General features: G+C 43.7%; 1 protein-coding gene across 2 annotated transcripts; it reads right to left on the bottom strand.

Moving 5' to 3' along the window:
* Window positions 1-4,024: 4,024 nt before the first annotated feature.
* On the bottom strand, window positions 4,025-24,545 carry CEP76 (centrosomal protein 76). Of its 2 annotated transcripts, XM_054381793.1 has the most exons (12): window positions 24,483-24,545; window positions 22,962-23,117; window positions 22,535-22,616; window positions 21,935-22,159; window positions 20,906-21,091; window positions 15,002-15,099; window positions 14,060-14,188; window positions 12,071-12,262; window positions 9,055-9,221; window positions 6,422-6,755; window positions 5,073-5,290; window positions 4,025-4,163 (listed from the first exon to the last, which is right to left on the bottom strand). In XM_054381793.1, the coding sequence occupies exons 1-12, from the start codon at window positions 24,543-24,545 to the stop codon at window positions 4,025-4,027; spliced, it is 1,989 nt and encodes a 662-aa protein (XP_054237768.1). The 2 variants fall into 2 exon arrangements, with proteins under 2 accessions (XP_054237768.1, XP_054237769.1); XM_054381794.1 differs by lacking the exon at window positions 21,935-22,159.
* Between the last annotated feature and the right edge of the window lie 182 nt (window positions 24,546-24,727).

Here is a 24,727-nt window from a genome sequence, read left to right as displayed (position 1 = left end):
ACAATGCTTCATTAAGTTGTAACGCCAGGCATAATATCCATGTACTAAATGCTGAGGGCTCAATTCATCCCACTTTGCACATTTACCACTGCCTCCTTCTTCACATAACTTTAAAATGGCAAAACCTCTGTTGTCCTGGAAAATTCAGTAGTGCTGAACATGGACTGAAGAATATCACACGTGTGCTAATGCATCCCTGCCTAGCTTTAGTTCCTTTTCAGAAACCAAGCCTGACTTGCCACAAAAATTAATCCTTTCCATATTCATAACCAGAAGCTTGGAAATGCCAAGAAAAGGACATACACCCTTTTCTTTCCAATGCAAAATATGTTTTCCCGGGTATTTTAAAGAAAGAGCTGGTAGGTGCTCACGGCTTATTTAACTTAATGTCAGAATAACTCTGAACTGATCTGTTTCTAAAGGGTGCCTTCTGACGCCGAACTATTTCTGAAAGACACAGTAGGATGAGCAATATGGGCAGAGGAACTCCCCAGGCAGGCGCTCTAGGTGCTGATGACACAGTGCTACGCACCGAAAGACGACGCAATTGTAAAACACTGAACCCGCATACACCTCCCCTGTACCCACACGCAGGCGGCTAAATCCAAGGCGACAGTTTTTCCCTTTCCACGCAAGACGCCGAGATGATGCAGGGACACCCACACACCCGTCCCCGGCACGGCTGAGGAGCCGAGCGCTCGCTCATCCCAATCCTCCGGCGGGAAGGAGACCGTCTCCTCCCGGCCGCCACAGTCCACGGACAAAGACAGGGCAAAAAGGGCGGCAGACCGCAACTGACACCCGCCTGCCGCCCTTGTTGACCCGGGCAGGGTCGAGCGGTAGCGGGGGGTCAGTGGTGGCGACAGCGAGACTTGGCCTTACCTGAAGCAGGTGGAGACGGCCGGTGGGGCTCGTCCTGCTCCAGGGTGACGGTGCCATCCCGCCAGACACGCAGGTGGGCGGCCGCCCCCAGCCTCGCGGCGGGGGCCTCTCCGCGGCGGGCGCGGGCCCGCAACGAGCCGCAGCACTGGTAGCACACGGCCCATGCCTGCTCCTCGTTGATGGGCTGGTTGTAGAGCCTAAGGATCTCCTCCAGCGACAGCGCCTCCGGCTGCCCGCCGACCCCACCACCGCTGTCCTCCTCCTCATCGGCGGCGGGGCGGGAGGCGCCGGGCTGAGACTCCGCGCCGCGTTCCCCGGGCAGCGCCATGCCCAGCCTCCGCCGCGGTGCTCCCTCAGGCTCACTGACTGGCCCCGCCGCGGCGGCTACTGCTGTTTGTGCTGCCGCCCGCTCCCGCCGTGCTCATCCTCCCCGCCCCGCTGGTGCCACCAGACCGCCGGACAGCCCGGTCCGCGCAGCAGGCAGGCAGAGCAAGCAGCGGCCAGCAGCAGGAGGAGCGGCGCTCGGGCCACCCGCCGCTGCCAGCGCCGCAGGGAGAGCCAGCTCATAGCAACGCAATGGCGTCCCCGCCCGCCCCTGCAGCCAGCGCCCGGCGCCGCAGCGCCCCCTGCTGCTCCTAGCCCGCCACGGCCGTAATGGCGGCTCGCCGCACAGCCGTGAGGGACAGGGGAAAGCGGGATTCGCTCCAGGGGCTTCCACGGCTACCTCGGCATCCATGGGCAGCGCTCGACCGTCCTTGGGAGGTGCCTGGATTCCACGTTTGCCTTAAATACATAGAACGATGCGTCCTTACGCCATAACCAGCCTCCTCCCGCAACTCTCCCTCTGCTGTAGCAGCAAGGCACGAGCGTACACAGGGGCGAAAGGGACTGGAACCTTACGAAGAAAGGCTGTCAGAGCTGGGGATGTTCAGCCGGGAGGAGAGGAGACTGCGGGAGGAATTTCTTACTACTTGTTACTGGGTGAGTGGCAGGGGGATGGGAGCCAGACTCCTCTCGGTGGTGTCCAGTAATGGGACAAGACTTAATGGACATGAACTGAACGCTAGAGGTTCCATGTAAACATAAGGGGAAAATTCTTCACATTGAGGGTGGCAGAGCACTGGTAGAGGCCACCCAGAGAGGGTCAGAAGCCTCCATCGGTGGAGGTAACTCAAAACCCACATGGAGATGTTCCTCTGTGATTTACTCCCGTTGACCCTGCTTTATCAGGGGAGTGGACAAGATGATCTTCATTCCGTGTGATTCCACACAGTTGGGAACCGACATTCCTGCCCCTGAGCACACTTGCACCCCAGTGGGGCACAACCTGCCCCACTTTGCCAGTACAGGGCCCAGCCAGTACCACGTCAATGGGTACAGCATGTAAAAACAGCTTCCCTTATTTTTTTTCTTTAGTACTCTAAAATTTTACTTAGGTTATGTAAAAAGAAACAAACAATCTACCCTTCTGTACCTCACAGCATTGCATGCTGGTCAAGCCATGCAACACCCCAGTTCAACATTAAGAGTGTTTCATATTTCACTTTCAGGTGTATTGAGTTGTTTTTTCCCTCTTGGAGTGATATATGTTACATGCACCACTGCAAATGATACAACTGGTAAATAAAGCTATTAAACTTAGCAATATTCACCATACAGTATGATCCAGCCTTTCATATTGTATTAGATAAGTGGTACAGAAATTTTACTGCCTGAATGGACCTGTGTGATGTAGAAGAGGCAAATTTTGTTCTTTCAAATATTAAAAAAAAAAAAAGGTAACACAAAACCAGGTTAAAGTACTGAAAAGTATTTGAAACTTCTTAGCAGCAGGGCCAGCAAGTATGTAACACACTATTAAAACTGCAAGTCAGCACAAAATGTACTATTAAAATTTCAAGTTAAATCCCAAGGGCTGTAGTAGGCAGCAGGTAACACTTCTGGAGAAAAGACAGAAATAATGTCAGGCTACCACAGCGCTGATTAAATGTGTATGTAAAATGCCAATGTTCACTCCTGCTTTGTGTATTGGGAGCTTCTCTAGAATTACTGGGGATTTTCTTTGCTCCAGCATCAGCAGAAAGAGTTGAATCTTTCTTACAGGCAGAATATGTGGAGGTGGACATGGGTTATCAGACATATGGAATAGCTTCTACAGAAGAAATCAAATAGTTTAGGATTCTTCAGCCTCAATACAAAATGGCTGAAGCCCATATGGCAAAAAACATTGAGAGGCACGGTGAAGTTCACCAAGCCCAGATGCCTGCTATTCCACAAAGCATAAAGACTACAAGACACTCAGTAAAATCATCATCCACAAGTTTAAGACAAACAAAACCATAATGAAGTATGAATCTGAAGTATGATAATGAAATATGTATATGAGTGTCAAAATTAGACAAAATCATGAATGGTTGTTAAGCAAAATGGCCTCTCTGCAACTTCTACCTCAGAAGCTTTCTAAGCTAACATCAGGAAAAAGGCACCGAGTCCATAAAATCATAGAATGGTCTGGGTTGGAAGGGACCTCCAAAGGTATCTAGTCCAACCACCTCTGCAGTAAGCAGGGGCATCCTCAACTAGATCAGTTAAACCATTTATCTAACCCAGCATTGATATTCAAATGTTCAGGTACCCAAGACAGTTTTAAATATTGAAAAAAATCCAGAAATTATTCAATTGATAAATTAACAAGATTACCCACACCTGACTGAATATAGAAGCTATTGCTGGGTCCAAGAAAGGCAGAAATTTCTGTGGAAAGAACATGTGCTTAAACTTCAGTATTTTTGGATCTTAGTCACTCACAAAGTATACCTTGGATGCTATAAGGAGAGACAAGGAAAGGTAAACCAGTCTTTTACTCTGAAGAGGTAAAACACTTTTTCCACATGAAAAACTGCAGCAGAGAAGCCAGTATTTTCTGCACACATTTTAGTAACTTGACCCATATTTCTGTAAGTATTAAAAAGTAACTTTTATTAAAAATATATTCTCTTCATAAATAATCATTAATGTATACAAAATCCTCATCAACACAAACCGTGGTATTCAAAAATCAGTAGCACTTACATCAAATACACTTTCACACCCGCATCCATTATTTTGCAGCTCTAAAAGTATATAAATGACCTCGGTTTTTTCAGAGGACAGAGCGGTATTTACAAGCAAACATGATCCACACAGCACACGCAGATTCAGGGTATGGAAACACTCGGACGCGAACTGCAAGTCGCACTTGGTCCCCCCTACAACAGACTATTTCTTCACAGAAAGGAGATCTGTGGGACAAAAAGAAAAACCAAGAGGAACAGGTATTACTAAGCTGCTATTAAAAATTTCAATTACAGGTGGAATTTTTCTAAATGTGACTAATAAGTAACCATGAGTCTGACATTACAAATAATATTGTTCTGTAATGCAGGAGCTACTGTCTCGGGGGTAAAAAAGACAACCACTGATCATCTTTAATAAGTGCAGAGTAATTAACTCATTGTTCTCTCATTTAACCCATGAGAAGTCTACCATCACTGAACTCACCACTGCAACAAAATGACCTCAAGTTGCATCAGGGGAGGTTTAGGTATTGGAACTTCTTCACTGAAAGGGTGTTCAAACACTGGAATAAGCTCCCCAGGGAGGTGGTTGAATTCCCATCCCTGGGGATTCATAGAATAGCAGGTTGGAAAGGACCTCATGGATCATCTAGTGCAACCTTTCAGGGTAAGTATCTAGTTTAAATGAGATGTCCCAGCACCCTGTCAAGCTAGTCCTTGAAACTGTCTAATGTAGGGGAATCCACCACCCTCCCTTGGGAGTTTATTCCAATGTTTAATAGCTGAAAAGGTGAAAAAAAATTTTCTGGCATCCAATCCAAATCTCCCCAGTAGCAACTTGTACCCATGATGTTTAAAAGATACAGAAATGTGGTGCTGAGGAACATGGTTTAGCACCAGTCTTCACAGAGTTAGATAATGGTTGGACTCAATGATCTTAAAGGTCTTTTCTAACCAAAACAATACTATGGTTCTATGATGAAAGCTCTGCTCCCTGCCATCTCTTCTTCCAGTTCTAATTTAAGGAAATGAACTTAATTTAAATTTCATTATTTAAAAAAAAAAAAAGGAGTTGCAGTTCACCATTGCTACTATTTGGCTTTAACATATCAATATCTTTACATTTAAACCTACCGAAGACATGTGGCAAAAGCTCTCCTGGCATTTCTGTATACAAAATGGATGGGGAACCCTTTAAAGGTGTGACCATCAGGTACTGCTCTTCTGATGGCATCTTGAAACTCTTCATTTCCTGCAGAAATGCTTGTTGTACGTTCAAGCTCGTAGGCTGCTAACGCTGGTGACAACAGATAGGACAGATGGTCATCCCAAACAGTAGAAAGGCGAAGATCCTGTGAAGCAAGTCACAGAATGATGACAACCATGCAGAATGAACATTAGGGTATGACTAAGCTTGTACACCATATACATTCAGATAAATCCACAACAAATCATTCATTTGCAGTTCATGGAAGTGAATCCACGCAGCAGTAAGATATGTCTGTTGACTCACATAGCAAGTAGAACAATCAAACACCACAAACAAGCTCTCAGTTAGCAATAAATGAAGTTAGACTGCTAGACTAAAACAAGACCAGCAAAGTTGAAACTAGATGTTTTTGCTACAGTATCTCTGCAGGAAACGAAAGAAGATAGCATAAGGTCAACTAAGATTCACCTCACATTTTTCCAATGTCTCACATGAAAGCTCACTTCAGAAAAGAGAACACAACAGCTCCCCAGAACACATTCAGGCATACGTCAGCCTTACTCCTACCATCCCGCAAGTGCAAAGTAGATAAACATACCATGTACGTACTCACTGCTGCAGAGACTCATACTCCGAGAACTATTTGCTACCCTAGAGGCTGAGCATTGTGTGGGGAGATAAACACAACCAGAAGCCCCAATAAAAACAGAGATAAGTATCTCCTTCATATCCAGCACAGGAAGAATTGTTTCTGGTACATCATTCTTGTAAAAATCATGAATCAGAGCAAAACTAACTTCAAGAAATACCTTCTGATTTTGTCAAGCAGTCAGAGTAAGATCATGAATGATCATAAAAGCCTGCTTTTGTCTAGGGACCACAACCATTCGTGATGGACAGACAAAGACCAATAACAATCAGATTTATCTCCCCAGCTCCTTCGCAGACCACTCATAGGAAGTCTGCAGGTGCCAGTAAGCTGAGGACCACAGACCTGGAATAAGAGGCAGAGGAAGGGTGAGGGAAAGAGCCCACACATGAGACTGAATTACCACTGCAAACAACAAGGTCTAAGCTAGCTCAGTGAAGCCTTTCCAAACCATTTTCTAATCAGTTCACTTTTCACATGCACCATTTCTGCAAAAGCTGATGGAAAACACACTGCAGTTATGAGTAGGTGAACTAACAAATGGTTATCCAAGAAGAGCACACAGTAAAACCATGCACCCTTATCACAACAGAGGAAGGACAATCTTTACACAGCATTTATTACCTTTCTGTGTTCAGAGACCAGTATTCTCAGCTGTAGCTCTATCTCGTTGCTTGCTACTGCAGCATCTACTGTGGAAGCACACAGAGGAGGAAAAGGGGGAACTGAAGATGTTGTTCCAGGAGGGCATACAGATTTTATCGCTTCCTCACTCATGGGTTTCCATTTAGATTCATCATGCAGGTCAAACACACAGACCTCCACAGCATCCGAGGGCTGACAGTTTCCCAAGAACTTCTGATGGTTGAAGACGCAGCCTATTGTGCGGTAAGGATGCAGCACCTTGGGTTGCTCAACAAGTGGAGGGGCATCAGGGTTGACAGGTATGTGGATATACCTAATTAAAAACATCCTTTATCTGATTACTATAACTTATTTCAAGGCAAGGTAAAAATATTTAGATGGGACAGATACAAGCTGTTTCTACTTTCAGATATTTAACCCAAGTTTGTTAAGAATTGTCTTATTCCCCAAAGTGGCATTAATTTATTTACCTAACAGTCATTAAGCATTTTGAAGGCAAAACATACAATGAAGTAACACAGCATGTTTTTTTTTTTCTTTCCTTTAAAATTGAAACTTGAGGAAGGCAGATTCAGTCTGGATAACAGGAAGAAATTCTTTACAGTGAGGGTGATGAGTCACTGGAACAGGTTGCCCTGGAAGGTTGTGGATGTTCCCTCTCAGGAGGTGTTCGAGGCCAGGTTGGATAAGGCCTTGAGCAACCTGGTCTAGTGGAAGGTGTCCCTGTCTATGGCAGAGGGGTTGGAATTAGATGATCTTTAAGGTCCCTTCCAACCCAAACCATTCTATGAATCAAGCAGACACTCAACAGCAATTAAATTTTGTAACTGTAACGAACTGGCCAACAAGGGATTCCATCCCATGGATGTCACCCATAGGATCAAGCTGAAGGATCACAAGGGTCAAGCCTCTTCTTCAATGGCTGGAGTCCAAGGAAGACTCTGTCCATTCAGCCTTCAATCCCAATCCATGTGTTTCTGAGTCCAGTTCCAGAATTCAGCTTCTGAATCAAGTTCGCATCTGCTGGTGAGTCCAGCCTTTGGCTTCCATGGTGCCTGCCCCCAGCATCAGTGGTGACAGTGACATCAGGGGTTTGGATTCAATATTGGTTCATATCTATCTGTACTTATTCCATTTTACTGTTGTTATTTTTATTAAAGTAGTTTTAGTTTTCCCACCCATCAGACTCTCTCCCTTATTCCTTCTCTTTCCCTTTGGGAAGGGAGAGAAGTTCATACGGAGTTTGTCACTCATGCCAAGCCCTGACCCAAGGATACTCTGCAGTTTCCCCACTATTCATTTGGAGAAATACATCTTCAGAAGCTCACAAGAGGATACACAAACAGTGGCAAAACAGAATGGCATATTTTCAACATTGAAAATAACAGGTTCCAGAAATTTTGGAACCACTACATGTGCCCTTCTAAAGTGACTCAATGAGTGAAGACGTCAGAGAACTTGCAGAAATTTCTGCAAGGCAAAAAAAAGAAAAGTAATGTAACACTGATTTCATAGATGAAATAAGGAAAAAAGTATGCATTCCTAAACATTCACATTACATTTCATCTCCTTTACAAGTGCTGGCAGTGACAGCATCAGTGGCAATCAACTGTCGTAAGACACAAAGCAGTTACTACACAGTATTAAAACCACTGAAAACTCTATTACAAACTGCTGAAATATTTCACCTTACACTGAACCAGTTAGCTTCCAAACAAAAGTAGTGCAAGGGGAAAAAAAAGATTGAAAGACAAAAGTCACCTGGATGTCAAAGGTCAGGGCTGGGCCAGCCATTAGACAAGTGACAGAAACTCTCTATGAATGCCTCTGCCTTCCCAAAGGGAAGAAAAAGGGAATAAGGAGGAGAAGCTGATAGGCTGGGAGAGAAAACTAAACCAGCTGAAATGGAAACACTAACAGTGAAATGAATACGAACAGATACAAACCAATATGAAACCAAATCCATGGATGACAACTGCATTACCATTACCACTGATGCTGTGAGCAGACACTGGGAAAGTTCCAGGCTGAACTCATCAGCAGATGGGAACTTGATTCAGGAGTTGGATTCTGGAACTGGACTCAGGAACACACAGATTGGGACCAAAGGCAGAATGGACAAAAGTCCTCCTTAGACACCAGACACTGAAGAAAAGGCTTGACTATGCTATTCCCTCAGTTTGATCCTGAGGATGCTGTCCATGGGATAGGGATAGAATTCCTTGCTCGTCAGTTTAGGGTCACCTGTCTTGTCCATTCCTCCCCACAGCTGCCACCTCTTAATTACTGCACCCCAACATAGCACACAAGATTTAGAAGAGCCCTTGGTGTACACAGGAACAAGTCTAAGCCAGAGCCTTTCTGCAGCTCAGTCCTTGGCAGTAACTCTCCCCATCAGTGTTCTCACTGCTAGAAAAACTTCAGAAAGTGCCCTCACAGAGCAGAGACTAAGGTGAGAAGTCACTGCACTGAACAGAATTAGCTCTGTTCTAGCTCAAACCAGGACACTGGATCACATGACAGTTACATGACAGGGTGCATGGATTAAAACCCAAAAATCAACAAAACCATCAATAAACATGGTTCAGTTTTCTTACATTCCTTTCACTTACCTATGTCCTGTTAAGCTCTCCCAAAAAGTAATTGTTCCATCAGTTCCACAAGTCATTACCCAAGTGTGAGGGACTCCTTTTGCTTTTGTTCCAACACACACAAAGGCTTCCAACCCAAACCCCAGGAGAAGACTGCACAGAAGGTTAGCATGATCTTCACAGTCACCCTAGACAGTAAATACCAGTAAGCTGGTTTGAGTATCAGGCATGGATAAAATCTTGAAAGGAAGTAATGATATTTCTCTAACTATTATGTAACAAGTCAAGTTTTCCTTCTGTTTACCGAAAGCAGGTATCAGAAATCAGGATTTTAAGATTTTAACCAGCCTAATTACTGTAATAGAATTAATCAGTTAAAAATACTAGTAGGTTCTAACAATAGACTATTTGAATCTTTTATTCCCATACAGTATAAATACTGGAAAACATTTCTCATGATTATGAAGACACCTTCAATAATCCTAAACCAGAATCTATTGACCCATGAAGACAAAACCAGTATTCTAATTAAAGGTAAGAAAAATATGTAAGACAAAAAAAAAAAAAAAGTAATACTAGAAATTACACAGTATTTGGACACGGTGAGGAAGTTTAGCCATTTGAAATGTGATTCGACTATTATTTCACTGCCTGGAATGTGTAGTCAAAGTTCAGAAATTAAAAAAAGCCTCACAGATCTAAATATAAACCAATTGAAAGTCATGTGTAGCTGCTTTTCCTTACAGTCAGAAAAATATTTTTCATAAACACATTACTATTGTTCATAATTCACAGAAAACTGTTTCCAAATGTGGTATCTAATATTCTGTGTCTCTTAAGCTCTTTACAAAGGTTAGCTGTCAGGTAAGAACACAAATTCCTCATGCAATGAAATTTTCATAATACCAAACAGCACTGAGAAGTAGAAGAGTAAAGCTCTTCAGTAAAATATCACTCAGAATGTTGAAAATACATCCAGAATATTGAATTTTATGTCTGTTCATTACACAGATATCATCTTCCCCTACCATAACATACAAGGGAAATAGGAGAACAGCAGGTTTCAACAAGTTTTTAGTGAAACTGAGCTCATTTAATAACTGCAGACTGCATCCCACAAGAAAAACAGTAATTGTCCAACTGGTGTCTCAGGGGTTAAAATCAGCTATTTTCTACACACCTTTTTGGAAGAAACCCTTTTTCTGTGCTTCCAAATACAACGGTCCTCAAAAATTACAGAATCCCAGCACTGTGGTGGCTGAAAGGGACCTCTGGAGATCATGTAGTCCAACTGCCTGCTAATGCAGGGTCACCCACAGCAGACTGTACAGAATCATATCCAGGTGGGTTTGGAATCTGTCCAGAGGAGACTCCAAAACCTCTCTGGGCAGCCTGTTCCAATGCTCTGGCACCCTCAAATGGAAGAAGTTTTTCCCTTATGTTTAGGTGGAAGTCACTATCATCATCTCCATCTGAAAGCCAGTTGTGCATTTATTTGAAACCTGTGCACAGTATGAGATTCACAAACAGCTAAAGCCTGTTCTGTGGAGTCTTTGAGAAAGGTCTAATAACAGAGATACATCTCCTGCTGCCAAGAGCAGCAAGTGACAGGACAAGAGCTAATGGCTTCAAACTGGAAGAAGCTGGATTTAGATTAGACATTAGGAAGAACAGGTTGCCCAGGCTCCAAGCCTGGAAGTGTTCAAAGGCACAATAGATTGGGCCTTAAGCAACCTGATTGAGTGGGAGGTGTCCCTGCCCACAGCATGGGGGTAAAAACTAAGTGATCTTTAAGGTCCGTTCCAATCCAAACCATTCTGTGCTCCTATGATCTTTCTGACACAAATGCACGAGAGACATTTTTGAATGCAGAAGTATCTTAGTGGCAATGAAAAGCACCAACCACTCCAAAGAGGTATTTAAAGGGATCATTATTACTTTTAATCATACAACAGATGAGCTGTAATCATAGAATGGCCTAGATTGGAAGGGACCTCAGACATTACCTACTCCAACCTCCCTGCCATGGGCAGGGACGCCTCTCAACTAGACTCTGCTGCTCAAGGCTTCATCCAGCCTGGTCTTGCACACCTCCAAGGAGGAGGCATCCACAACCTCTCTGGGCAATCTATTCCAGAGCCTCACCATCCTCATACTGAAGAACTTCTTCCTAAGATCTACTCTAAATCTACTCTCCCTCAGCTTAAAACCATTCTCCTGTGTCCTATGTCCAGACACCCTTATGAAAAGTCCCTCTCCAGCTTTCTCATAGGCTCCCTTCAGGTACTGGAAGGTAGCTACAAGGTTCCCCCAGAGCCTTCTCTTCTTCAGGCTGAACAACCCCAGCTCCCTCAGCCTATCCTCACAGCAGACGTGCTCCAGCCCTTGGATCATCTTTGTGGTCCTCCCCTGGACTCAATCCAACAGTTCTATGTCCTTCCCATGATAGGGACACCAGAACTGGACACAGTATTTCAGGTGGTGTCTCAAAAGAGCAGAGTGAAGGGGAAGAATCACCTCTCTTGACCTGCTGGCTCTAGAACAAGCTACAGTTTGTTTCATTTATTACAGTCATATGACACAAGTTTCAGTTGTCCAAACACTGGGCTGAAACTCAGTGGAAGTTCCTTTCTTGCAAAAGTGAAACATAAAAACTGTCAGTATATTTTAGTCCATCTAAAAAAAAAAATCCACATTTTTCAAAGAAACATTCAGCTCTTCCTCAATCAGCCCAGAATTTAAACTAGTGTCCTGCACACTAGCTAAAATTCATGGAATAGTGAAATGGATCTTAGAAAAGCAAAGGTCATTGTCAAACAGATGTATTGAGAATTGGACCCCAAGAAAAGCAGTATACCAAATCTGCTCCAAAGCCTTCTTGTCTACTAATTAACATCTGAATCTCTTTCAAAGACCTCAAATTATTGTACCAGAATTCTCCAAATCTGACTTAACCCATGTATTTGCTGGCTGTTTTAAATCACTGACTTGGGTGAGGATACCACTTCTTGTGCACACAGGGACTGCTTTCACATACCTTGTTCCTGGATAAAAAAGCAAGAAGGGTGCACCACTGCTCTTGTTTGCCACCACCTCCTCCAATGCCCAGAGCTCTTTCATACCCCAGGACACTGACAAACCGTGCTGCTTGTCTAGGTGTGTCTAGTAAGCGGCCTGCTCGAAGCGGTCTGATGTATGAACATACAGGACGGTTCACTCCATTTTCATCCTGCACACAGAAAACATGGTTACTTGCCAGCAAAGAGTTATCTCAAATACTTCTGCAGTGGGATTTATTCATCCTCAAATACATATCACCCAAAAATACTGACACAAAAATACTTCTACAATTAAGACACAAGACCATTAAACCATTCAGAGACATTACAGTAACATTTTTCTGCTGGCTCTGTCACTTGTAGGACACTCTGGACTAAACATTTGTCACCTGGAGCAACTACAACTCATTTTCTTAAATAGGTGAGTAACTGTTCATGCTCCACCTATTATCAATTCCCACATTATCACCCAGCAAAAAACCACCAGACAAATACACAGAGACACCAAAGCCCACACCAATCCCAAATAACCATCGTTGAAACGTTAAAGACTAGGCAGCTGATTTTAGAGTTTAAAAGGTGACTATTCACTTCTAAATTTGAATACCTCTTGTTGTAACACCAAGCAGCCGTAAAATTTACTCACAATAAAGTAACTAGGTTTAGCTAAATTAAGAGAATAACAATACTAAGAATTTGTAATTTCTTAGGAAAATGAACAAATAAGATGACTGGAAAAAAGATTTTTTTACTACATGCTGCAGGGAAATGCTATGATTACCAACTATTAGAACTATTTCAAGTATAGACTTCTTTTCCTCACTGAGCTAAATTGGTATTTCTATGTTCATATATTTTAAGAAGAGATAAAAGCCTTTAAATCTCTGCAGCTTCAGGAAATTATAGTCTCACATTTCTACTGTAGTCACATTATTGCCTCCATTAATGTTTTCTTGTGCTGCTGTTAAGAAAAGCAGCATTTATTTGAAGCTAACTAGACTCTTGTTTAAAATTATTTCACAGCTGGAAAGCAATCAAAACAAAAAAACATAGGTAGGATTCATTCACCACACATCAAATACTGTCACTGCACTTTAAGTCCTGGATTCAGTTTTGGACCCCTGAGAATGTCACTGTACCTGGAGGTGATAATGAGTGTCTCTGGGTTGCTTTTTTCCTTCCCCTCTTCCTTTCTGTGTTTCTTTCTTTCCTTCACTTCATCTCAACACCTGAATTTTTCTACACTTTTGCCCTTTTTGTGCCCAGTCCCATTCCCAATGGAATGAGTGAGAATGAGTGTGGACTCAGCTGCTGGTTGGGATTTGGAAGTGCACATTACTATTGAACACTCAAAGTATAACCAGAATGGAAGCTATAACTTCACTGAAGAGAAGTAGGCACAGATCACTTCAAGATGTTACTTTAAGTTACTGCACATTATCTGTGCTAGGAAAATTCATAGCACGAAAACTGAAAGGTTCATATCATTCCTGAGGAAGATTAACAAGGAGCAACTGAGACAGTAACTTATTAGCCCACAATAATTAGACCCATAACTAATTTGTGTTATTAACCAGACAGATCATTTTACAGACCACTGTTCCAGTAGAGCTAGCAGAGTCCACTTTTCACAACCATTTTATCTGATATAAAATGTGTTTGAAATAGTTTACCCAGATCACTTAAGTCTTAGCCATTCATATTAAAGAAGACAAAGCTTAAAGGAAAAGGCAAGACTCTACTACCTCATACATAAGAGGTGGTAGGAACAACCCCTCTGTCTGCAGCATACTCTGAAACTTCAATGCACGAACAGAAGTTCAATCCCTACAAATTTCATTTCGTGCATGATGCACCACATGCTGGCCTGACCCGAGTGTAAACACATCGTAAATCTATACAGATTCTACATATATATCAACTTCAAAATATATTATATCAAAAAACAAAATAACTGGGATACAAACCTGTGCAAAAATCTTCACTAGCCTTACATTGTGTGTAGGCCTAATCTGTAGGTATTCCCTCCACCACTGCTTAGCATACATAAGAAATAACCGCTCTTTTTCTGCTGTTTTCTGGCGTTCCAATGCAAACTGCAGGTAAGAAAAACATAATCAATCACATATTTATTAACTACGATAGGAAAAACACCACATAATCAATAAGTGCATTAACATCAAATCCTGTCATATGTAAAATAAAGCTTAATATGTAAAGTGTGCCAGGCAAACACTGAAAAACAGTATTTTTAAATGAAAATCCAATGAGCAAAAGTCTGGCTGCAGTAGTGTTCATCTTAAGTGCATTTCTGTAAAGAAAGTAAAAGTAATTAGGAAAACTACTATGGTAGTAGTACTTCAAATCAAGTAATGTTCAGTATAACATGTATATAATACAGCCCATGAGTTGGGTTGTTCAGCCGAGAAAAGGCTCCGAAAAGGCCTTTCAGTAATTAAAGGGGGCCTAGAAGAAAGATGGGGACAATCTTTTTAGCAGGGCCTGCTGTAACAAGACAAATAGTGATGGTTTTAAACTAGAAGAGGGGAGATTTAGACTAGATAGAAGGAAGAAGTTTTTTCAGCAAGGGTGGTGAAACACAGGCCCAGGCTGCCCAGAGAGGTTGTAGAAGCCCTATCCCTGGAAACATTTCAGCTCAGGTCAGATGGGTCTGAGGAACCTGCTCCAGTTGGAGATGTCCCTGCTTTAAAGATCCCTTCCCTCCAAACCATTCTATGATTCTATAAACAAAGTAGCTTTAAAAAAAAGGAAATTATATTTAGATTTAATGGAAAAAAAATCTTGAACATTCAAAAAACCCACATCCCTCAACACCTACAAGTAATTCTATACTGAGCTTCCTCCACCAAAAAAGAATAAGTCAGTTTACCCCCACCCCAGTTACTTACCTGAGTATTAGTTGCTTCTGGAGACAGTGTCTTATTAAGCTGTGGATACATTTCCAGTCTGATGTTTAAAACACCAACAGAAACCTTTGATTCTGTACCTTCAAACCAAAATAAATTTTGATCAGTTCTCTCAAATTTAATTTACTTAGGACATTTCAGCCAGGCAGGAGCGAGTAATTAAAGTAAATATGTTAGCTCTATAACCACAAAATACAACTAAACTTCTTTAAATATATGCAAAATAAGCATATTTAAATCTCAAGTGCAAATGAGGCTCTAAGAAAGCATAATCTGGCAAAAAAAAAAAAAGAGGGAAAAAAAAGAGGAAGTATCTATATATGAGATAATTATCCAAGGCCCTCTTTGCAGCCAGTACCAGGATGTATGAGATGAATGACATTCTAGAAACATCTAGAATAGACATCTAGAATAGCCATGGTTGTGACTCGGTCTCAGGCTGTCTGTAAAACTGTGGGTACCCAAACAGAGCCCACACATAAGCATGCAGCTGTTCAGGCAATCAGCTGCAATGAGTGTTGGAGCCTGGCACGAGAGGTCGAGGGTGGCAGAGCCAATGCCTGCATTAAGTGTGAGCAGATCAGTGATCTGCTTAACCTAGTGGCTGAGCTGAAGGAAGAAGTAGAAAGACTAAGGACCATAAGGGAATGTGAAAGGGAGTTAGATCTGTGGCACCAGGCTCTGCAGACTCCATTAGCAGAGGGAAGCAACACAAGCAGCGGGGATTGGATACAGGTGCCTGTCAGAAGAGGTAAGGTAAATCCTTCCAGCCCCCCTCACCTCCTCAGGTGCCCTTGTGCAACAGATACGGGGCACTAGAGGTTGAGGGTGAGGTGATCCTGGAAACAAAAGCAACACCATCTGGGGGGTCGACTAAAGCAAATCAGTCCCCACCTCGCATCAGAACTTGTACAGAAAAGAAAAAGAGGAGGGTAATTGTGATTGGTGATTCCCTTCTGAAAGGAACAGAGGGCCCCAGATGTCAGCCGGACCCTTCCCACAGGCTAGTCTGCTGCCTCCCTGGGGCCCGGGTCAGCGATGTTACCAGAAGGCTGCCCAAAGTAGTACAGACCTCTGATTACTATCCCCTGCTAGTTATGCAGGTGGTAAGTGATGAGGTCAATACCAGAAGTCTTAAATCAATAAAAAGAGACTTCAAGGTACTGGGAAAAGTAGTAGAGGGATCAGGGGGCAGAGGTAATTTTTCATCTATACCCTTAGTTGCAGGCATGAATGCTGAAAGGAACAGGAAAACATTCCTGATTAATAAGTGGCTAAGAGGCTGGTGTCACCAACAAAATTTTGGATTCTTTGATCTTGGGGAACTCTATATGGTCCCAGGTCTGCTAGCAACAGATGGGGTACACCCGTCGCAGAGGGGGAGAAAGATCTTGGCACACAAGCTGGCAGGGCTTGTACAAAGGGCTTTAACCTAGGCTTGAAGGGGGAGGGGAGCGAGCACAACAGTACTAGAGATGAACCAAAGGAGGCTAAGGGTGGTAAGCCACAGACAGGGGCAAAACCAGCAGCCCAGCTAAAATGTATGTACACTAATGCACGCAGCATGGGTAACAAACAAGAGGAGCTGGAAGTCTTAGTACAAGAGGAAAACTATGATGTTGTTGCCATCACAGAAACGTGGTGGGATGACGTCACAACTGGAGTGCTGTAATCAAGGGTTACAGACTCTTCAGGAGAGACAGGAGAGGGAGAAGGGGTGGAGGAGTGGCCCTGTATATTAGGGAGACTCTGGACATCATGGAGGTTGAGACTAAGGATGATCAGGTTGAGTCTCTATGGGTAAGAATTAGGGGGAAGGCCAACAAGCCTGACATCCTGGTTGGAGTCTTGTTATAGACTACTTAATCAGGAAGAAGAGGTTGATTTAATTTTCTTCAAGCAGCTGGAGGCTGCCTCAAGATCGCTTCCCCTTGTTCTTGTGGGTGACTTTAACCTGCCAGACATCTGCTGGGAATTGAACACTGCAGAGAAGAGGCAGTCTAGAAGGTTCCTGGAGTGTATGGAGGATAGCTTCTTATCGCAGCTGTTACATGAGCCTACCAGGGGTTCAGCCCTGCTCGATTTGCTGTTTACAAATAGAGAAGGGCTGGTGGGAGATGTGGTGGTGGGAGGCTGCCTGGGGTCCAGTGACCACTAAATAATTGAGTTTTCAATATATGGTGAAACCAGGAGGGGCAGCACCAAAACCTCCACCCTGGACTTCCGAAGGGCAGACTTTGGCTTATTCAAGGAACTAACTCGGAAAGTTCCTTGGGAAACAGCCCTTAAAAACAAAGGGGTCCAGGAAGGCTGGACTTATTTCAAGAAAGAACTCCTGAAGGCACAGGAACAGGCTGTGCCCATGTGCCGGAAGAGGAGCCGACGAGGGAGACAGCCGGACTGGATGGGCAAGGAGCTTCTAAAGGAATGAAGGGAAAAAAAGAGGGTGTATCCCCTTTTGGAAAAAAGGGGAGGTATCCCAGGAAGAGTTTAAGGACATTGCTAAGTCTTGTAGGAAAAAAATTAGAGAGGCAAAAGCCCATTTAGAACTTAGACTGGCCATGGCCATAAAAGAGAATAAAAAATATTTCTATAAATATATTAATGGTAAAAGAAGAGGCAAGGACAACCTCCACTCCTTATTGGACGTGGAGGGGAATATAGTAACAAAAGACGAGGAAAAGGCAGAGGTACTTAACACCTTCTTCGCCTCAGTCTTCAATAGTGGGACAGGCTGTCTTCGGGACAACTGGCCTCCTGGACTGGCAGATGGAGTTGGGGACCAGTATAGTCCCCCTGCAATCCAGGAGGAAGCAGTAAGGGACCTGCTGACCCACTTGGATCCTCACAAGTCCATGGGACCAGATGGGATCCATCCTAGGGTGCTTAGAGAGCTGGCAGATGAGCTGGCCAAGCCACTCTCCATCATTTATCAGCAGTCCTGGCTCACAGGTGAGGTCCCTGATGACTGGAGGCTGGCCAATGTGATGCCCATCCACAAAAAGGGCATGAAAGAGGAACCAGGAAATTACAGACCTGTCAGCCTGACCTCGGTGCCAGGCAAGGCTATGGAACAGGTCATCTTGAGTACTATCACACAGAACCTGCAAGATGGTCAAGGGATCAAGCCCAGCCAGCATGGATTCAGGAGGGGCAGGTCCTGCCTGACCAACCTGATCTGCTTTTATGATCAGGTTACACGACTGGTGAATGGGGGGCAGGCTGTGGATGTAGTCTGCCTGGACTTCAGCAAAGCCTTTGACATTGTCTGCCACAAGAAGCTCCTGGCAAAGCTGGCAGCTTGTGGTTTGGACAGATTCACTCTGAAATGGGTCAAAAAGTGGCTGGAGGGCCGGGCCCAGAGAGTGGTGGTGAACGGTGCCACTGCCAGTTGGCAGCCAGTCACTAGTGGTGTCCCCCAGGGATCAGTGTTGGGCCTTATCCTATTCAATATATTTATTGATGATGTAGATGAAGGAATTGAGTCCATCTTCAGTAAGTTTGGAGATGACACCAAGTTAGGAGCAGATGTTGATCTGTTGGAGGGTAGAAGGGCCCTGCAGAGGAACCTGGACAGGCTCAATGGGTGGGCAGAGTCCAACAGGATGGCATTCAACAAGTCTAAGTGCAGGGTTCTACACTTTGGCCACAACAACCCCAAGCAGCGCTACAGGCTGGGGACAGAGTGGCTGGAGAGCAGCCAGGCAGAGAGGGACCTGGGAGTGCTGGTTGACAGTAGGCTGAACATGAGCCAGCAGTGTGCCCAGGTGGCCAGGAAGGCCAATGGCATCCTGGCCTGTATCAGGAATAGCATAGCCAGCAGGACAAGGGAGGTTATTCTTCCCCTGTACTCAGCCCTGGTCAGGCCACACCTTGAGTATTGTGCCCAGTTCTAGGCTACTCAATTTAAGAAAGATGTTGAGGTACTGGAACGTGTCCAGAGAAGGGCAACGAAGCTGGTGAGGGGTCTGGAACACAAACCCTATGAGGAGAGGCTGAGGGAGCTGGGGTTGTTTAGCCTGGAGAAGAGGAGGCTCAGGGGTGACCTCATTGCTGTCTACAACTACCTGAAGGGAGGTTGTAGCCAGGTAGGGGTTGGTCTCTTCTCCCACGCAACCAACAGCAGAACAAGAGGACACAGTCTCAAGTTGTCCCAGGGGAGGTACAGGCTGGATTATTAGGAGGAAGTTGTTCACAGAGAGAGTGATTGCCATTGGAATGGGCTGCCCAGGGAGGTGGTGGAGTCACCATCACTGGAGACGTTCAAGAGGAGACTGGATGAGGCACTTAGTGCCATGGTCTAGTTGATTGCTTAGGACTGGGTGATCAGTTGGAATGGATGATCTTGGAAGTCTCTTCCAACCTGGTTGATTCTATGGTTCTAAACTAGACTAGGAGAGTCACACACTCCAGTCATCTGAGACAGCAGCATGTTTTGGTGTTCTTGCTACATTTTGTATGGTGGTAAAACTTAAGAAGAGGTGAAAATATACTGGATTTAGAGGCTTGATAATTCATTATTTGGAAAAAAGCTAATGATTACTGAACTGCTCTCACCATCATTTCAGTATTAACTTGTTATGCAGTTCCACATCACTATAAATACAAAGCTCTCGATTTAAAAAGTGTCCCACACTGCTTAATAAACATTGCTAGTGTCAGCATTTTCAGAAGGAAAATGAAGCTAACAAACACATTAGCAATTAAAGCTTACTAGAGTTGTACTCAGTGGATAAAACACTGCACCAAATCATTTCCCCCCCCCCCCAGAAAAACAGCAGGCAAAAGTGGTAACAATAAGGAATAACTTTCATTGTATATCAAATCTTAAAAAAAAATTTCAGGGTATAATTTAAACTCTTTTGAATGTATCAACAACTGATAGCTGATGTAGAAAGTCATGACAGATGATTTAGTCTTTATCCGCTAAATTATCATATCATAATAATAGTATCATATCATTGGGTTGGAAGAGACCTTAAAGATCACCTAGTTCTAAACCCCCTGCTAAAAGCAGGGACACCTACCACTAGTCCAGGTTGCTCAAGGCCCCATCCAGCCTGGCCTTGAACACTTCCAGGAAGGAGACATCCACAACTTCCCTGAGCAACCTACCTGTTCCAGTGTCTCACCATCCTCACTGTAAAGAACTTCCTCCATCTTAAATCCATTCCCCCTCATCCTATCACTACAAGCCCTTGTAAAAAAATCCCTTCCCAGCTTTCCTCTAGGCTCCCTTTAAGTACTGAAAGGTAGCAATAAGGTCTCCCCAGAGCCTTCTCTTCTGCAGGCTGAACAGGCCCAACTCTCACAGCCTGTTGCCACAGGGGAGGTGTTCCAGTCCTCTATCCTAAGAGCTTAGGTTGGAACTCCTAAAAAGGGGAGCGGGGACAAGTGACAGAAAAATACACACACACACTAACCGCTAAGCACCTAAACAAAGCTGTTTACCCTTTCTGCCAGAAAGCATGCTTCCAACCACTGCAATAAATAGCAGCACAGAACTTGCTCTGGCAGTTGCCAGTTTGCTGGGAAAGGGAAGCAAACAGGATTTTGCTCTTCAGTGTACACGTTTGATACATTACTGGAGATTAATTGGTTGATTTTTGGCTGGTTGGTATTTGGCAACTTCTCCAGATTTTGCAGAAAATGAATAGTGGGAGTTCCCAGACATGGGACATATTACTACACAGGATCTGGAATATACATTTGTAGTATTTTAGCAATGACTAGTCTGACCATTAGTCTCCTACACATTTTCTAAGGATACTTTACAGTTATTTATGAGTTGGACTAAAACTAAACTACATCCCAAATACTCTATTAAGCTTATAAGCAAGCTCAGTACCCAGTATTTTAAGTCATTGCAGTCTTATTTGTTCTTACCTACACCTAGGAGTTCAACAGCAACATTAGTTACACCATTCTCCACAGCCAAGACAGATCTCCACTCCAAGAAATAGGATGCAACTAGTGTTGTCTCACCAAATGTGTCCGTTTTGATCAAAACCATATGCACTGGATCGCATATAGATAACATAGCGGTTGCATCCACCATTTTACTTCCATCACCTGCCGTTATTAAACCAAGATAAGACAGCGAGAATGTTATCATCCCAAGTATTCCAGTGTACCTGGTTCAAATGCACAAAAATTACAATGGAATTAGATTTTAAAAAAATAAAGGCTATTGAAGCACCATTAAGTAGAAGGCATTGAAAAATATTTTTAGTAAGTTGGGATGCATCGGGTCAACTTACTGTACACCAGTAGTTAGGAGAAAACTTTCTCTGTAGTTAAGCTTGACCCTATGACACAAACTGCTCCATGAGCAGCAGAATCAACACAATCTGGGTCCTCTGAATTTCTGGCATATTCACTCCCCCACTCAGTGCAGCTGCAGTAACTCTGGCTTCCTCTCTGTTTCCTGACCTTCCTGGATTTCTACAAGATTCAGACAATATCCAGAAGACTTTTCACAACAAACTTAGCTCCTACCAAAAGAAGATTAAGAGTCTGTGGATGGCTGTCTCTTCTGAGACAGGCAAACTGCACTCACACTGAAGTTTTTCCTTTCGTATGATGACAAATTTATGTTTCCATTCTTCATTTGTCACACAGAGTTCATGAAAAAATCACAGCCACCTCAGTATCTCTTACTATGTCTGATACTATCATCTCACTGTCAATTATGGATAAAGTTGTTCAAATTAAAATTTGATTTTAAAGTGTATAAGAAGGAAAAGAAGAGGCAAATCAGAGAAAGATCTGCAAGTGCCACAACCTAATACAGTAATCAGGTTCCTTAGGAAAATATGATAAAAAATAGGAAAAAAAGCCACTAAACACATTTCACAACTCTGAAGCCAGAAAAAATCCCAACACCATCAGCTTTAAATGCACAATATTCTTTACCTAGGCTCTCCTTGTGCACTTCAAGCAAAAATCCATCATGAAAGTCTGGCTCACAGGCACAGGGCACAGGTTTAGTACGGAAGCGCTGATTCCGAAAATGCAGACAGAGAGTGAAGGTGGAACAGGTCTGGCCAGGCAGGGGCTCAGGTTCCTGAAGATGTTCCAGAAAAGCTTTTCCACCCAAAACCTGAAGGTAAAGATACCTCCGTGTTGGGTCAATGTTAGCTGTAAAGCGTAGCAATAAAAATGAAGAGACTACAAACAGATCTTAGGAAGCATCTTAAATATCAGTCAACTAACAAGAGATTAGAAAAAAAAAAAGAAGAAACTTTTTTGAAACAAGTGCTTAAGAGAAAGTGATTTTTAAAATGCATGGAAACCATCTCAATGTAAAATGAACTAAATTTAAAACCACATGCAATTTTTGTGCAAGACTAACTTCTGCAGTTTACATAAATTTACTTCCTGCAGACAAGCAAGGAAAAAACATCCAGCTTTAGGGCAGTTCCTAGTGGATTACTGATTCAGAGTTCAAATATCACACACTTCAAACTTCTCTCGCACCTGTGATCCCAACATTAAAACAAAAAAGCAACATACTTTTTTTCAAAGCTGGTGGTTCTCTGTCAACAAAATGTGTTGATGGTTTTGGAGCTGAAGTCTTCTCCTTTTCATTTCCATCCTGGAATTACAATTAAGACTTTTTGAGACATCAAGGGATGCAACAGTGCTTTTATTAAAGACTTCTGAAAACTGAACAATCCTCTCTTTCAACTGAATGCCATTCCTCAAATCTGCTTGCTCCTAATACTGGAGATGTAACAAAACTAAACAAATACTTTCAATATTGTATTATCATTAAATCAGTTCTAGAATATGCATTAAACTGCTCTGCCCATAATATGTCACAAATCATTAAAGCCATTACACACCTTCAGCAGCAGCCAGTTGTCATTTTGTCAAAACCCCATGACAATAAAAGGAATAAAAAAGCAAAAGATATTTTCACATTTTAAAACCAACTTACAGTTACAAATTTAAGTTCCTTCATAACATCATCAATGATTCCTCGCTGTCTTAAAGCTTTTATCAAATCTTCTGTGGATAACTGCGGATGCTCAGGTGCTAGCTCCTCACGTATAGCCTCAGCAAGGACTTCTCTGATCCTGCCATGGACATCCATCTGAAAGAAAAATCACTACATGCTACAAACACAAGGTCTTTTTGTGATAGCTCTTATGACTAACCAGTCACTCTGTAAAACTATTCTCCTAGGAAGACACAAGTAACTACACCAAAATATGAATCCTTGCAGAACTAATCGAACCAGTCACAGTACCTCACTGAAGGAGTTCTACCAGTTTAAAAAAATCATAAGCGTACCAAACCTGAGCATTTTCACTGCCGTTGACAGCATTTCCTGCCTTGAACTTCCCTCCTGACAAACAGGTATGCAAATCTACCAGCTATAAAATACTCACTCTTTTAAATTCTTGTCACCCTCTAAATTCAAACTTACAATGGAGCAGCCCCACAGAAGATGACTTGGTGGTACTGGTGGATGAAAAACTACTTAAACGGGGGCTAATAGCAAAGATAAGGAGGGACGCTTTACCAGGAAGCGTAGCAATGGGATAAGGGTTAACAGTTTCAAACTGAAAGAGGGTAGAATTAAACTAGGTATTAGCAATACAGTCTGTACTTTGAGGGGGGTAAGACACTGGAACAGGTTGCCCCAGAGCAGCTGTGGACGACCACTCCCTGGAGGTGTTCAAGGCCAGGTTGGATGGGGCCTTAAGCAATCTGGTCTAGTGGAAGGTGTCCCTGGCATTGCAGGGGGGGTGGAAGTAGCTGATCTTTAAGGTCCCGTTCAACCCAAAACACTTCATAATAATAATTTCTTACTTTTGAAGGGAAAAATTACAACCTGATATGCTTATAGGAGAGGCACAAAAGTATTAAATCTCCATTGCAAACTTCCCTTATGCTCAAAAGGAAGTCAGAGATTTTCTGTCACCTGGGCTGTGGAACTGCACAGATTTGTAAAGCTGTTTCTCACACAGGAGGGATGTTAAGGCCACAGCCACCGGAACTTAAAACACTTTGTGATATACGAGCATTCATATTTAAATATTCCGTGTCAGTTCAAGAACTTTGCTCAGAGAGCAGCAAGCAAAAAGAAAAAAAAATCTCAGCGACAGAGTGAAAAAGCAGCAGCAACCCGGGGCAGAAAAAGTAGCTCGGGCGACATGGCCTCAGGTCCACCTCTCCATAGTGCGGGGAACAGGATGTTGAAGAGATGAGGACGAAGAGCAGAGGCGGTAGAAACAGCGGGGAAAAGGCCGCAAAGTGGGGCAGGCATTAGGCCGCAGCGCGAACGGCCGCTGGCCCTCCTGGAAAGGAGCCTGAAAACCACCCGAAGTGACTGAAGTCGGAAAAATAAAAGAGGGCGAGAGAGTGGACACACAGCGAGGTGATCCGCACTGCCGGGCCCCTTCGCCTCCCCCGGGGCTTCCCTTGGCTGTACCGCGGCGACAACTCCCCCAACCTTAATCAGCTGTTGGTGGATAATCTGCTTCAGCTCGGACGCTTTCTCCGGCGGCAGGGACATGGCGGCAGAATAAGAGAAGAGCCACGAGGCGTCGGCCCCAGGATCAGCGCGGACAGAGAGTCCGGCACGCCTTCCTGTCCAGCGGGCGCGGCGGCAGGCGGGCGGCCGGGCGGGCGGGCGGTTACGGCCGTTACTCCCCCCCGCGCCTCTCCTCTCCTTTCCCCTCCCCTGTCTGCTGAGGC

This window comes from Indicator indicator, chromosome 6 (assembly GCF_027791375.1).
Source record: "Indicator indicator isolate 239-I01 chromosome 6, UM_Iind_1.1, whole genome shotgun sequence".
Classification (NCBI taxonomy): Eukaryota; Metazoa; Chordata; class Aves; order Piciformes; family Indicatoridae; genus Indicator; species Indicator indicator.
Note: the sequence above shows the minus strand (reverse complement) of the source record. Positions and strands in the feature narration are given on the sequence as shown.